Source organism: Eretmochelys imbricata, chromosome 2 (genome assembly GCF_965152235.1).
Source record: "Eretmochelys imbricata isolate rEreImb1 chromosome 2, rEreImb1.hap1, whole genome shotgun sequence".
Taxonomy (NCBI): Eukaryota; Metazoa; Chordata; order Testudines; family Cheloniidae; genus Eretmochelys; species Eretmochelys imbricata.
Window position 1 is genome coordinate 186,116,412 of NC_135573.1, and position 14,732 is coordinate 186,131,143.

Below are 14,732 nucleotides of genomic sequence, written 5' to 3' on the forward strand. Positions count from 1 at the left end.
GTTTGTGTAATCATTCACACAGCAACAGGGGACAGAAAAATATTAAAAAACAAACAAAAAAAAAGCACCTAGGAAAATCCTGTTATAAACCCACAACAATTGGGTAGTGGACTGATAGGCCAATACACTACCTGGTCATTTCTTTAATTGACCAGATTTCAAACTGACATTGTCCCTTTGAGCCACATCAGAGATATTTAGCTGGAAATGGCCCACCTTGATTATCACTACAAAAGGTCCCCCCCCCACCCACCACCCGCCCAGCTGGTAATAGCTCACCTTACCTGATCACTCTCATTACAGTCCGATGAAGTGAGCTGTAGCTCACGAAAGCTTATGCTCAAATAAATTTGTTAGTCTCTAAGGTACTGCAAGTACTCTTTTTCTTTTTGTGGATACAGACTAACACGGCTGCTACTCTGAAACCTCTCGTTACAGTGTGTATGGTAACACCCATTGGTTCATGTTCTCTGTGTATATAAAATCTCCCCACTGTATTTTCTACTGCATGCATCCGATGAAGTGAGCTGTAGCTCATGAAAGCTTATGCTCAAATAAATGTGTTAGTCTCTAAGGTGCCACAAGTACTCCTTTTCTTTTAGCAAAATATGCATTTGGTACCTAGAACAATTTACATGCCAAGTTAGCTGGAGGCGGGGTGCGGGGGAGGGAATCATCTCACATTTCTGGAAGTGCTAAACCATTTTCTCCCCATCCCATGCTATGATAAGCTAAGATCCTGGCCAACACAATCCAGTGGGCTCTTCACAATGTCTGAAGTAGCTTATGCAAATATACTTATGAAAAAAAAACCCAAAACAGACATGCACAAAACCCCAACATTTTTGCTTATAGGAAGAAAAATTTCATTCCTATTGACTAAAACAAGAGGAGAAAGGGCACAAAATTGCCAGTCCCACCGTTAAGTATATCCTGGCTGCTGTGAAGCTATAACTGTCAAGGAGCTGGAATGTTGCCAGTAGCATTTATTAGCCTTCTCCACATATTAGATGTGTAATCAGGCCAGACATAGCAAAGGCCAAGAATAAACTCAGCTGCACTTTCGTCAAATGTCCAGTTCTGCTTTGTGTCTTGTGCTTTACTCTTCAAACCTGTTTGGTGGTTAGGCTGATCTTTATTTCTCTTTTGCTTAGTCCATGATTTATTTGTAATCTCAGTGTGCTTCATTTAAAAATAAAGTTATATACATATTGAAGAAAGTAAACTCAGCAGAAATGAGAAAGACAAACCTGACCCTTCAAAGGAGCAAATGCGGGAATAAGAATATCTGCTCCCAGGAGCTGAGACGTGGCAAAGTTTCTTTTCTACACTCCCATGAATAAATACTAAGTCACCTGAAAAATTTCATCCAAAGTTTCCCATCAGTGGTGTTATGGAGAAAATAAATGACAAACATTCCTTCCTTAACAATCAGTCAAGAAACGGCTTGTGGGGCCTTCAGTGATCTTTAGCTGCAAGATGCCTAGAATGTAGAAGCCACGTAAAGCTCTTAAAGCTGATGATTGAATCAAATCGCAAATTATAATATATTCTGCAAATGATCTCTCATATACTTTTGTTGTTGTTTGAGTTAAGGCACTGATGTTCTCTAGGAATTTACTGAATACTTTATGCATAAACATTTTATGAATCAGGCATGCTTGCTATCGTGATCAAAAGTACTTTGTAAAGACTGCATACTCTGTAAAGGGAATGGGTGGTGAAGACAGGTTGGGGGACAGGTGGATAAATTAGGCCTGGTATGGTCAGGTATATATTGGTTTGGGAATTAAGAGTGTGAATATGAGTTGAGGGAAGAAGAAAAGGAGTACTTGTGGCACCTTAGAGACTAACAAATTTATTTGAGCATAAGCTTTCGTGAGCTACAGCTCAGTTCACTCCCCATTCATTTTTAAAGAAATGTATTTGGTACCTCATGTCCTGCAACTTGTATCTAATAAGGAGATACTACATTACTTCTCTACACTGGAATTTCTGTTTGTTTGTATTAGGTATGAATTTAAATCAACCTAGTTATGTCGAAATTGCTCCCTACCCCTGCATGAACACTCTTATTCTGACATAAGCGTTTTGTTTTTTTCCAGTTTATTTCATGACAATTCGGAAGATTTCTGGTTTAGGTTGTTACTTCACAAGGGGTTTAGCTTATACTAGAAGAAGCCACCCTTATAATGGAATAAGAGTGGGCACACAGGGTGTTATGCTGGTGTAAATGGTAGAAATTTCCCATGCAGACGAATCCTAAAAAGCACTTTATCATATAAAGAATATGCTTTCAAGCAGCAACCACCAAAAAAAAAAAAAAAAAAAATCATATCATGTACTACAAGTGATCCTCCTGAATAAAACATTATAGGGCAGGGGTTCTCAAACTGGGGGTCGGGACCCCTCAGGGGGTTGCGGGCTGTCAACCTCCACCCCAAACCCCGCTTTGCCTCCAGCACTTATAATAGTGTTAAATATATAAAAAAGTGTTTTTAATTCATAAGGGGGGGTCGCACTCAGAGACTTGCTATGTGAAAGGGGTCACCACTAAAAAAGTTTGAGAGCCACTGTTATAGGGTGATGTCTCTGAAAAATAAGCTCCTCTTTTTGATATTGTTGTCCTATTTCCTTGAAATAGGAAACGTGAAATAGCCGCATCTTGCCCAGCACAGGACAGAATGTGAGCATCCTGGCTGTCGCTGTATTTGGCCAAGGGAATGAGAACTTGGAAATCCACTCCCCTGCCCCCACCCCTCTCCTCCCTTGGGCCCTGCAGCCAGGCCTGGGTCTGCTGTGCTGCCTAGCTTGGGGTGAAGAGCGGCAGGGACAGGGATGCCCAAGGGGGTGGGAAATCAAAAATTCTGCAAGAAAAAATAAAATTCTGCGAGGAACATGAATTTTGCACAAATTCTGCATTGCGCAGTGGTGCAGAATTCCAGCAGGGGTAAGGCAGTTGGTGAGAGAAGACCTGAGTGGTGTAATGCAGGTGGGGTGATTTGGGGGAAGACCGAGAAAATATGGGGTTGTGATGAGAGCTGCATTATATTATAGGGGCATGAGATGGGAGCATATGGGAGTAGCGGGCTACAGGATTTGAGGGTGAGATGGCACAGGGAAGTCAGAGAGTGAGGACAAGGGATAGGATGGCCTGGGGGAGCCAGTAGGGAGATAACATGTAGGTAAGGCAGTGAGAAATGGAGCAGGATAACCTGTGGGAGAAGAGAATTGTGGGGACTGGGGTGGGATAATCTGAAATGGTGGGGGGGAGGGGGGAAATGTATGAGAGAGTAGACTAGGTTATTTGAAGTTCAGCTGGCCTGGGGGAGGCAGTGCAAATTGGAATGGGATGGCCTGGGTGAAGGCAGCGAAGAATGAGATGATGCAATAGACGGTAGGATGGGATGGCCTGGCAAAGGCAGTTGGCTGAGATTGAGGTGTAACTGGTAGGATATTGGGTACACATACTTGGCATTGGGGTGTACAAGAAGCCAGTAGTAGGATATATATGGGGAGATAATGGGCAGGGGGTGCAGTATTACCTTCAAGAAGGTGATTGGGTGAGGGGGACAGGCAATAGGTAGGAAGCAACCCAAGTACAGGGAGGGGTGTGTGGGGGTGTGCATCCAGGGGCACATTGAGGTGTGCAATAAGGTGGTTGGACATCCTGGGAGAGGGAATGTACAGAGGGCGGGTGCAGCATTACACTGAAATACAGAGTGGAGTACATGAGATAGGAAATGGGAAGGGAGGAATGTGAGTTCAGGCAGGGTGTGCATGTTTGGAGGAGGGTGTAAAAGACATTACACTGCAAAATGAGACTGTGGTATAGGGCTGGGGGAGGTAGTGGGGTGCAGGGCCAGGGAGCACTGGGGTGTATGACAGGGTGGGGAGGCAATGGGCACAAAGTGGGGTGGGGGCAGTGGGGACACTAGCTGGATGGTAGGGCAGTAAGTGCATGACACAGCAGCGACCATGGTGTGTGTATTGTGGCAGTATGATACGGTGGTGAGCAGCACTGAAAATATGATGAGGCAGTGGTCATGGGCGGTAGTGAGTCTGTGACGGGTGGGAGGCAGTGCAGGCACTGTGGGTGAGATGGGCACTCAAGTGGGGGCACAGTATCTGTGATGGGGCAGAGGGGGCAGTAAGTGTGTTGGGACACTGGGTGTGTAATGGGGCAGTGAGGGACAGAGGGAACACTGGAGTGTCATGGGGCAGCAGGTGTGGGGGCAAAGGAGGGGCCATGGAGGTGCAACGGGGATGGTGGGTATATGATAGGGCAGTGGGCACTCCAGGTGCACAGGGTTGTAAAGGGGGCAGAAAGTGTGTGGGGCACTGGGTTTATTCTAGGGCAATGGGGCATGGGTGGGCAGTGGGGCACTGGGTGTATGACAGGGCAGTGGGGCACTGGGTGGCAGCGAGGCAATGGGTGTATGATGGGGCAATGGGACACTGGGTGGCAGTAGGGCATTGGGGTATGACGGGGCACAGAGCACTATGGGGTAGGGTAAGGCAGTGAGGCACTGGGTGTATGACAGGGCAGTGGGTCACTGGGGCACTATAGGGTAGGGTAAGACAGTGAGGCACTGGAGGTATGACAGGACAGTGATGCATTGGGGAGCAGGGGGCAGTGAGGGTACGAGAGGGCAGTAGGGCACTGGGGGGCGGTGAGAGTATGACAGGGCAGTGGGGCACTGGGGGAGCCCCGGGGCGGCCTCACCTTGTAGTAGGCGTACTGCAGGAACTTGTAGGGCTCTCGCCTCTGGAACTCGTCGAGCACCTCGCGGCTGGGCTGGGACTGGCGGAAGGCGGGCAGCCCCTGCTTGCAGCGCTTGAGGCACTGCGCCCGATGCAGCACGTCTGCGAAGAGGCGCAGCTCCGGGAAGCCGTCGAAGCGGGCCGGGGAGCCGCGTGGCGGCAGGCGGGCGGCGCTGCAGTTGAGGTGGCAGAAGGCCTCGCTGTCCCGCAGCAGGCGGTGCAGCCGCATGCTCACCTCCAGGTAGCTGACGCTCTCGGGCCAGTTCTCGCTGCTGTACTGATCCAGGCCGTAGCGGTAAGCGGACTCCAGCGGCATCAGCTCGTCCCGGGGAAAGCTCTTGAAGCTGTAGCGCTCGTACTGCGCCCGCGCCCCGGCCAGCAGCAGCCCCAGCAGCAGCCACAACCCCATTGCTCCCGGCCGCTCGCAGCCCATCCTGCCCGCCGCCAGCACTGCACCCCGACCCGGCACCACCGGACAGCGACCAGCCCGGCCGACGCTCGGAGAGCGGGCGAGGCGGAGCCTAGGAAAAATGGACAATAGGCCGTCCGCCCACTTTGCACGGGGGAAGGAGACGGGCCGACAGGCAGCAGGGCAGGGGAAAGAAGCACTGCGCCTGCCCGCCCAGCAGATGAGGTGTCAGAGCCAAATATGGGAAGAGAGAAGAACCGTCAGGCACCCTGACTGCTGCTCCTACACAGCAAGAGACACCTCAGCAGTACCAAGTTTACAATGGCACCAGTGGCTCCATGGAGCCTTGCCCATGCTCAGAAAAGGCCCTGGTCTGCTCCACTTATACTGCACCCTGCGACCCCGCTGGCTCCCCGCCCTACTTGCTCCTCTGAGCCTGGCCGCCGGCTGGTAAAGGCCTTCTAATCTCTGCCCCCCTGGCCTCACGCCGCTGCTCCTCTCTGCCCCCTCGCCGGACCCCAGTGAACCTCTGGCTCCAAACAGTCACTGCTACCTACCACTTGTGGGACAAACCTGTCTGCCTGGAGCTGAGCCACCTCGGACTGCTGCAGAAGCCTGGCCAGTCTCAGCCAGATAGTGGGTGGGGGGCCAGTGGACAGTGTGAAGGGCTTGGCTAGGCGCCTCCAGGTAAGAGCGTCTTGAGGGACCTGAGCCCATAGCGGACCTGAGCCCATAGCAGACCCACGCTCCCTACTGCAACCCTGCTGCAGGTCTCCCTCCGGCACAGGCTTTTGCCGCCTGGTCCTCGCTTGCTTCCGCAAAGGTCTCGCAGGCCGTAGCCACCTCGCCCGCCGCAGCCCAGGGCGAGGGCTTCGGGCGCCCGGCCCCGTGGCGTCTTTGTTTTTCTTACCAGCCGGCGCTCTTGCCCCCTTGGCAGCAGGTGTGGGAGGCCAGCTGGCCGAAGCGGCGGCAGGCGCCCCAAGGCCTGTCTGCCCTCGCGCTCCCTGCCCGCCGCTTCAGCTCCGCCGCTGGAGGCTGGGAGAAAGGAAAGCCAGAAGCCTTGCCGTGCGGCGCAGCCCGGGCCTTTGGGGTGGCTGGTTGAGGGAAGCCCTTTGCCAGCCTGCCTCCTTGGCAGCTGGCCCTTTGAAAGTGAGGGGAGGGAGGCAGCCGCTGGCCTTTTGGCCGGGAAGGCTGCCTGCGGGCCTGGAGCAGTCCCTGCCTCGGCTTCGGGGCCGGTAAGTGGGAAAGGTGGGTGCTGGTCGCCTCTGGGCTGGTCTCCCTGAGGAGGCGGCGGTGGCCCATCCTGCCTCCCCCGGGGCCTTGCGAAGCGGGAGACGGGGCAGGGGGAGGCCCCCGGGGGGCGCGTCCCGGGTTTCCCGGAGCGAGCAAAAGGCAGGCCAAGTGCGGGAGGGCGTCCCCAGGGAGGCGTGAGAGCTGTGGCGAGGACCGTGAGCTGTGAGGAAAGGCGGGCGGGCTGTGCGGGAGCTGCCCCTGCGGGGTGCGTGCAGGTGAGGCGCGGGAGCGGGCGTGCGGGCGGCAGCCCCGTCCTGGGCGGTGCGTTTCCCCTGGGGGTTTTGTGTCGGGGTGTGTGCGTGCAGTTTGTGAGGGCGTCATCTGAGGAGCGAGTGCGTGGTGAGAGGGGAGCGGGGGTGTATTTGTGGGGGGTGGGGAGGAGGCTTCGTCGCGGTGTGCGCGGGCCGGGGGTCGGGGGCTGCGGATGGTGGTGCGGGGCGTGAGCCTGGGTGTGTGGAGGCTGGGGTGCGAGGCCGGTGGTGTGTGCGTGCGTGCGTGCGTGTGCGCGTGTGTGAGCGCGTTGCGGAGCCGGTGTGGGGGCGGGGGGGGGGCGGCGTGGAGCAGGCAGGGCGGTGTCTGTGGGCTCGCTTAAAGGCAGGCAAAGCGGCAGGCAGCAGCGGCTACGGCCATACCACCCTGAACACGCCCGATCTCGTCTGATCTCGGAAGCTAAGCAGGGTGGGGCCTGGTTAGTACTTGGATGGGAGACCTCCTGGGAATACTGGGTGCTGTAGGCTTTTGCCGGCCCTCGCCACGCTCCCTGCCGCTGCCCGGCTGCAGGTCTCCCTCCGGCACAGGCTTTTGCCGCCTGGTCCTCGCTTGCTTCCGCAAAGGTCTCGCAGGCCGTAGCCACCTCGCCCGCCGCAGCCCAGGGCGAGGGCTTCGGGCGCCCGGCCCCGTGGCGTCTTTGTTTTTCTTACCAGCCGGCGCTCTTGCCCCCTTGGCAGCAGGTGTGGGAGGCCAGCTGGCCGAAGCGGCGGCAGGCGCCCCAAGGCCTGTCTGCCCTCGCGCTCCCTGCCCGCCGCTTCAGCTCCGCCGCTGGAGGCTGGGAGAAAGGAAAGCCAGAAGCCTTGCCGTGCGGCGCAGCCCGGGCCTTTGGGGTGGCTGGTTGAGGGAAGCCCTTTGCCAGCCTGCCTCCTTGGCAGCTGGCCCTTTGAAAGTGAGGGGAGGGAGGCAGCCGCTGGCCTTTTGGCCGGGAAGGCTGCCTGCGGGCCTGGAGCAGTCCCTGCCTCGGCTTCGGGGCCGGTAAGTGGGAAAGGTGGGTGCTGGTCGCCTCTGGGCTGGTCTCCCTGAGGAGGCGGCGGTGGCCCATCCTGCCTCCCCCGGGGCCTTGCGAAGCGGGAGACGGGGCAGGGGGAGGCCCCCGGGGGGCGCGTCCCGGGTTTCCCGGAGCGAGCAAAAGGCAGGCCAAGTGCGGGAGGGCGTCCCCAGGGAGGCGTGAGAGCTGTGGCGAGGACCGTGAGCTGTGAGGAAAGGCGGGCGGGCTGTGCGGGAGCTGCCCCTGCGGGGTGCGTGCAGGTGAGGCGCGGGAGCGGGCGTGCGGGCGGCAGCCCCGTCCTGGGCGGTGCGTTTCCCCTGGGGGTTTTGTGTCGGGGTGTGTGCGTGCAGTTTGTGAGGGCGTCATCTGAGGAGCGAGTGCGTGGTGAGAGGGGAGCGGGGGTGTATTTGTGGGGGGTGGGGAGGAGGCTTCGTCGCGGTGCGCGCGGGCCGGGGGTCGGGGGCTGCGGATGGTGGTGCGGGGCGTGAGCCTGGGTGTGTGGAGGCTGGGGTGCGAGGCCGGTGGTGCGTGCGTGCGTGCGTGCGTGTGCGCGTGCGTGAGCGCGTTGCGGAGCCGGTGTGGGGGCGGGGGGGGGGGGCGGCGTGGAGCAGGCAGGGCGGTGTCTGTGGGCTCGCTTAAAGGCAGGCAAAGCGGCAGGCAGCAGCATCTACGGCCATACCACCCTGAACACGCCCGATCTCGTCTGATCTCGGAAACTAAGCAGGGTCGGGCCTGGTTAGTACTTGGATGGGATTCCTCCTGGGAATACTGGGTGCTGTAGGCTTTTGCCGGCCCTCGCCACGCTCCCTGCCGCTGCCCGGCTGCAGGTCTCCCTCCGGCACAGGCTTTTGCCGCCTGGTCCTCGCTTGCTTCCGCAAAGGTCTCGCAGGCCGTAGCCACCTCGCCCGCCGCAGCCCAGGGCGAGGGCTTCGGGCGCCCGGCCCCGTGGCGTCTTTGTTTTTCTTACCAGCCGGCGCTCTTGCCCCCTTGGCAGCAGGTGTGGGAGGCCAGCTGGCCGAAGCGGCGGCAGGCGCCCCAAGGCCTGTCTGCCCTCGCGCTCCCTGCCCGCCGCTTCAGCTCCGCCGCTGGAGGCTGGGAGAAAGGAAAGCCAGAAGCCTTGCCGTGCGGCGCAGCCCGGGCCTTTGGGGTGGCTGGTTGAGGGAAGCCCTTTGCCAGCCTGCCTCCTTGGCAGCTGGCCCTTTGAAAGTGAGGGGAGGGAGGCAGCCGCTGGCCTTTTGGCCGGGAAGGCTGCCTGCGGGCCTGGAGCAGTCCCTGCCTCGGCTTCGGGGCCGGTAAGTGGGAAAGGTGGGTGCTGGTCGCCTCTGGGCTGGTCTCCCTGAGGAGGCGGCGGTGGCCCATCCTGCCTCCCCCGGGGCCTTGCGAAGCGGGAGACGGGGCAGGGGGAGGCCCCCGGGGGGCGCGTCCCGGGTTTCCCGGAGCGAGCAAAAGGCAGGCCAAGTGCGGGAGGGCGTCCCCAGGGAGGCGTGAGAGCTGTGGCGAGGACCGTGAGCTGTGAGGAAAGGCGGGCGGGCTGTGCGGGAGCTGCCCCTGCGGGGTGCGTGCAGGTGAGGCGCGGGAGCGGGCGTGCGGGCGGTGTGTGCGTGCAGTTTGTGAGGGCGTCATCTGAGGAGCGAGTGCGTGGTGAGAGGGGAGCGGGGGTGTATTTGTGGGGGGTGGGGAGGAGGCTTCGTCGCGGTGCGCGCGGGCCGGGGGTCGGGGGCTGCGGATGGTGGTGCGGGGCGTGAGCCTGGGTGTGTGGAGGCTGGGGTGCGAGGCCGGTGGTGCGTGCGTGCGTGCGTGTGCGCGTGCGTGAGCGCGTTGCGGAGCCGGTGTGGGGGCGGGGGGGGGGGCGGCGTGGAGCAGGCAGGGCGGTGTCTGTGGGCTCGCTTAAAGGCAGGCAAAGCGGCAAGCAGCAGCGTCTACGGCCATACCACCCTGAACACGCCCGATCTCGTCTGATCTCGGAAGCTAAGCAGGGTCAGGCCTGGTTAGTACTTGGATGGGAGACCTCCTGGGAATACTGGGTGCTGTAGGCTTTTGCCGGCCCTCGCCACGCTCCCTGCCGCTGCCCGGCTGCAGGTCTCCCTCCGGCACAGGCTTTTGCCGCCTGGTCCTCGCTTGCTTCCGCAAAGGTCTCGCAGGCCGTAGCCACCTCGCCCGCCGCAGCCCAGGGCGAGGGCTTCGGGCGCCCGGCCCCGTGGCGTCTTTGTTTTTCTTACCAGCCGGCGCTCTTGCCCCCTTGGCAGCAGGTGTGGGAGGCCAGCTGGCCGAAGCGGCGGCAGGCGCCCCAAGGCCTGTCTGCCCTCGCGCTCCCTGCCCGCCGCTTCAGCTCCGCCGCTGGAGGCTGGGAGAAAGGAAAGCCAGAAGCCTTGCCGTGCGGCGCAGCCCGGGCCTTTGGGGTGGCTGGTTGAGGGAAGCTCTTTGCCAGCCTGCCTCCTTGGCAGCTGGCCCTTTGAAAGTGAGGGGAGGGAGGCAGCCGCTGGCCTTTTGGCCGGGAAGGCTGCCTGCGGGCCTGGAGCAGTCCCTGCCTCGGCTTCGGGGCCGGTAAGTGGGAAAGGTGGGTGCTGGTCGCCTCTGGGCTGGTCTCCCTGAGGAGGCAGCGGTGGCCCATCCTGCCTCCCCCGGGGCCTTGCGAAGCGGGAGACGGGGCAGGGGGAGGCCCCCGGGGGGCGCGTCCCGGGTTTCCCGGAGCGAGCAAAAGGCAGGCCAAGTGCGGGAGGGCGTCCCCAGGGAGGCGTGAGAGCTGTGGCGAGGACCGTGAGCTGTGAGGAAAGGCGGGCGGGCTGTGCGGGAGCTGCCCCTGCGGGGTGCGTGCAGGTGAGGCGCGGGAGCGGGCGTGCGGGCGGCAGCCCCGTCCTGGGCGGTGCGTTTCCCCTGGGGGTTTTGTGTCGGGGTGTGTGCGTGCAGTTTGTGAGGGCGTCATCTGAGGAGCGAGTGCGTGGTGAGAGGGGAGCGGGGGTGTATTTGTGGGGGGTGGGGAGGAGGCTTCGTCGCGGTGCGCGCGGGCCGGGGGTCGGGGGCTGCGGATGGTGGTGCGGGGCGTGAGCCTGGGTGTGTGGAGGCTGGGGTGCGAGGCCGGTGGTGCGTGCGTGCGTGCGTGCGTGTGCGCGTGCGTGAGCGCGTTGCGGAGCCGGTGTGGGGGCGGGGGGGGGGGCGGCGTGGAGCAGGCAGGGCGGTGTCTGTGGGCTCGCTTAAAGGCAGGCAAAGCGGCAAGCAGCAGCGTCTACGGCCATACCACCCTGAACACGCCCGATCTCGTCTGATCTCGGAAGCTAAGCAGGGTCGGGCCTGGTTAGTACTTGGATGGGAGACCTCCTGGGAATACTGGGTGCTGTAGGCTTTTGCCGGCCCTCGCCACGCTCCCTGCCGCTGCCCGGCTGCAGGTCTCTCTCCGGCACAGGCTTTTGCCGCCTGGTCCTCGCTTGCTTCCGCAAAGGTCTCGCAGGCCGTAGCCACCTCGCCCGCCGCAGCCCAGGGCGAGGGCTTCGGGCGCCCGGCCCCGTGGCGTCTTTGTTTTTCTTACCAGCCGGCGCTCTTGCCCCCTTGGCAGCAGGTGTGGGAGGCCAGCTGGCCGAAGCGGCGGCAGGCGCCCCAAGGCCTGTCTGCCCTCGCGCTCCCTGCCCGCCGCTTCAGCTCCGCCGCTGGAGGCTGGGAGAAAGGAAAGCCAGAAGCCTTGCCGTGCGGCGCAGCCCGGGCCTTTGGGGTGGCTGGTTGAGGGAAGCCCTTTGCCAGCCTGCCTCCTTGGCAGCTGGCCCTTTGAAAGTGAGGGGAGGGAGGCAGCCGCTGGCCTTTTGGCCGGGAAGGCTGCCTGCGGGCCTGGAGCAGTCCCTGCCTCGGCTTCGGGGCCGGTAAGTGGGAAAGGTGGGTGCTGGTCGCCTCTGGGCTGGTCTCCCTGAGGAGGCGGCGGTGGCCCATCCTGCCTCCCCCGGGGCCTTGTGAAGCGGGAGACGGGGCAGGGGGAGGCCCCCGGGGGGCGCGTCCCGGGTTTCCCGGAGCGAGCAAAAGGCAGGCCAAGTGCGGGAGGGCGTCCCCAGGGAGGCGTGAGAGCTGTGGCGAGGACCGTGAGCTGTGAGGAAAGGCGGGCGGGCTGTGCGGGAGCTGCCCCTGCGGGGTGCGTGCAGGTGAGGCGCGGGAGCGGGCGTGCGGGCGGCAGCCCCGTCCTGGGCGGTGCGTTTCCCCTGGGGGTTTTGTGTCGGGGTGTGTGCGTGCAGTTTGTGAGGGCGTCATCTGAGGAGCGAGTGCGTGGTGAGAGGGGAGCGGGGGTGTATTTGTGGGGGGTGGGGAGGAGGCTTCGTCGCGGTGCGCGCGGGCCGGGGGTCGGGGGCTGCGGATGGTGGTGCGGGGCGTGAGCCTGGGTGTGTGGAGGCTGGGGTGCGAGGCCGGTGGTGCGTGCGTGCGTGCGTGCGTGTGCGCGTGCGTGAGCGCGTTGCGGAGCCGGTGTGGGGGCAGGGGGGGGGGCGGCGTGGAGCAGGCAGGGCGGTGTCTGTGGGCTCGCTTAAAGGCAGGCAAAGCGGCAGGCAGCAGCGTCTACGGCCATACCACCCTGAAAACACCCGATCTCGTCTGAATTCGGAAACTAAGCAGGGTCGGGCCTGGTTAGTACTTGGATGGGAGACCTCCTGGGAATACTGGGTGCTGTAGGCTTTTGCCGGCCCTCGCCACGCTCCCTGCCGCTGCCCGGCTGCAGGTCTCCCTCCGGCACAGGCTTTTGCCGCCTGGTCCTCGCTTGCTTCCGCAAAGGTCTCGCAGGCCGTAGCCACCTCGCCCGCCGCAGCCCAGGGCGAGGGCTTCGGGCGCCCGGCCCCGTGGCGTCTTTGTTTTTCTTACCAGCCGGCGCTCTTGCCCCCTTGGCAGCAGGTGTGGGAGGCCAGCTGGCCGAAGCGGCGGCAGGCGCCCCAAGGCCTGTCTGCCCTCGCGCTCCCTGCCCGCCGCTTCAGCTCCGCCGCTGGAGGCTGGGAGAAAGGAAAGCCAGAAGCCTTGCCGTGCGGCGCAGCCCGGGCCTTTGGGGTGGCTGGTTGAGGGAAGCCCTTTGCCAGCCTGCCTCCTTGGCAGCTGGCCCTTTGAAAGTGAGGGGAGGGAGGCAGCCGCTGGCCTTTTGGCCGGGAAGGCTGCCTGCGGGCCTGGAGCAGTCCCTGCCTCGGCTTCGGGGCCGGTAAGTGGGAAAGGTGGGTGCTGGTCGCCTCTGGGCTGGTCTCCCTGAGGAGGCGGCGGTGGCCCATCCTGCCTCCCCCAGGGCCTTGCGAAGCGGGAGACGGGGCAGGGGGAGGCCCCCGGGGGGCGCGTCCCGGGTTTCCCGGAGCGAGCAAAAGGCAGGCCAAGTGCGGGAGGGCGTCCCCAGGGAGGCGTGAGAGCTGTGGCGAGGACCGTGAGCTGTGAGGAAAGGCGGGCGGGCTGTGCGGGAGCTGCCCCTGCGGGGTGCGTGCAGGTGAGGCGCGGGAGCGGGCGTGCGGGCGGCAGCCCCGTCCTGGGCGGTGCGTTTCCCCTGGGGGTTTTGTGTCGGGGTGTGTGCGTGCAGTTTGTGAGGGCGTCATCTGAGGAGCGAGTGCGTGGTGAGAGGGGAGCGGGGGTGTATTTGTGGGGGGTGGGGAGGAGGCTTCGTCGCGGTGCGCGCGGGCCGGGGGTCGGGGGCTGCGGGTGGTGGTGCGGGGCGTGAGCCTGGGTGTGTGGAGGCTGGGGTGCGAGGCCGGTGGTGCGTGCGTGCGTGCGTGTGCGCGTGCGTGAGCGCGTTGCGGAGCCGGTGTGGGGGCGGGGGGGGGGGGCGGCGTGGAGCAGGCAGGGCGGTGTCTGTGGGCTCGCTTAAAGGCAGGCAAAGCGGCAGGCAGCAGCGTCTACGGCCATACCACCCTGAAAACACCCGATCTCGTCTGATCTCGGAAACTAAGCAGGGTCGGGCCTGGTTAGTACTTGGATGGGAGACCTCCTGGGAATACTGGGTGCTGTAGGCTTTTGCCGGCCCTCGCCACGCTCCCTGCCGCTGCCCGGCTGCAGGTCTCCCTCCGGCACAGGCTTTTGCCGCCTGGTCCTCGCTTGCTTCCGCAAAGGTCTCGCAGGCCGTAGCCACCTCGCCCGCCGCAGCCCAGGGCGAGGGCTTCGGGCGCCCGGCCCCGTGGCGTCTTTGTTTTTCTTACCAGCCGGCGCTCTTGCCCCCTTGGCAGCAGGTGTGGGAGGCCAGCTGGCCGAAGCGGCGGCAGGCGCCCCAAGGCCTGTCTGCCCTCGCGCTCCCTGCCCGCCGCTTCAGCTCCGCCGCTGGAGGCTGGGAGAAAGGAAAGCCAGAAGCCTTGCCGTGCGGCGCAGCCCGGGCCTTTGGGGTGGCTGGTTGAGGGAAGCCCTTTGCCAGCCTGCCTCCTTGGCAGCTGGCCCTTTGAAAGTGAGGGGAGGGAGGCAGCCGCTGGCCTTTTGGCCGGGAAGGCTGCCTGCGGGCCTGGAGCAGTCCCTGCCTCGGCTTCGGGGCCGGTAAGTGGGAAAGGTGGGTGCTGGTCGCCTCTGGGCTGGTCTCCCTGAGGAGGCGGCGGTGGCCCATCCTGCCTCCCCCAGGGCCTTGCGAAGCGGGAGACGGGGCAGGGGGAGGCCCCCGGGGGGCGCGTCCCGGGTTTCCCGGAGCGAGCAAAAGGCAGGCCAAGTGCGGGAGGGCGTCCCCAGGGAGGCGTGAGAGCTGTGGCGAGGACCGTGAGCTGTGAGGAAAGGCGGGCGGGCTGTGCGGGAGCTGCCCCTGCGGGGTGCGTGCAGGTGAGGCGCGGGAGCAGGCGTGCGGGCGGCAGCCCCGTCCTGGGCGGTGCGTTTCCCCTGGGGGTTTTGTGTCGGGGTGTGTGCGTGCAGTTTGTGAGGGCGTCATCTGAGGAGCGAGTGCGTGGTGAGAGGGGAGCGGGGGTGTATTTGTGGGGGGTGGGGAGGAGGCTTCGTCGCGGTGCGCGCGGGCCGGGGGTCGGGGGCTGCGGATGGTGGTGCGGGGCGTGAGCCTGGGTGTGTGGAAGCTAGGGTGCGAGGCCGGTGGTGCGTGCGTGCGTGCGT

At 62.6% G+C, this 14,732-nt stretch overlaps 1 protein-coding gene and 6 non-coding genes across 8 annotated transcripts in view; 6 read left to right on the forward strand and 1 right to left on the reverse strand.

Moving 5' to 3' along the window:
• The window catches only part of CRTAP (cartilage associated protein), a 37,320-nt gene extending 32,010 nt beyond the window's left edge, over positions 1–5,310 (reverse strand). For both annotated transcript variants that reach the window (XR_013345303.1, XM_077811108.1), the window contains exon 1: positions 4,727–5,310. Coding sequence is in view for 1 of the 2 variants with exons in the window: in XM_077811108.1 (XP_077667234.1) it covers positions 4,727–5,197 (471 nt within the window). In the remaining variant the exon portion in view is untranslated. The remainder of the gene's footprint in view (positions 1–4,726) is intronic.
• Positions 5,311–7,084: 1,774 nt separating this feature from the next.
• Positions 7,085–7,203, forward strand: LOC144261774 (5S ribosomal RNA). Its single transcript, XR_013345466.1, has one exon. It is a non-coding gene; the product is annotated as a 5S ribosomal RNA (ribosomal RNA).
• Positions 7,204–8,389: 1,186 nt separating this feature from the next.
• On the forward strand, positions 8,390–8,508 carry LOC144261655 (5S ribosomal RNA). The gene has a single exon (XR_013345367.1). It is a non-coding gene; the product is annotated as a 5S ribosomal RNA (ribosomal RNA).
• Positions 8,509–9,641: 1,133 nt separating this feature from the next.
• LOC144261637 (5S ribosomal RNA) lies at positions 9,642–9,760 on the forward strand. The gene has a single exon (XR_013345349.1). It is a non-coding gene; the product is annotated as a 5S ribosomal RNA (ribosomal RNA).
• Positions 9,761–10,945: 1,185 nt separating this feature from the next.
• LOC144261621 (5S ribosomal RNA) lies at positions 10,946–11,064 on the forward strand. Its single transcript, XR_013345333.1, has one exon. It is a non-coding gene; the product is annotated as a 5S ribosomal RNA (ribosomal RNA).
• Positions 11,065–12,249: 1,185 nt separating this feature from the next.
• On the forward strand, positions 12,250–12,368 carry LOC144261633 (5S ribosomal RNA). The gene has a single exon (XR_013345345.1). It is a non-coding gene; the product is annotated as a 5S ribosomal RNA (ribosomal RNA).
• A 1,182-nt stretch (positions 12,369–13,550) lies between these two features.
• Positions 13,551–13,669, forward strand: LOC144261768 (5S ribosomal RNA). The gene has a single exon (XR_013345460.1). It is a non-coding gene; the product is annotated as a 5S ribosomal RNA (ribosomal RNA).
• Positions 13,670–14,732: the final 1,063 nt, after the last annotated feature.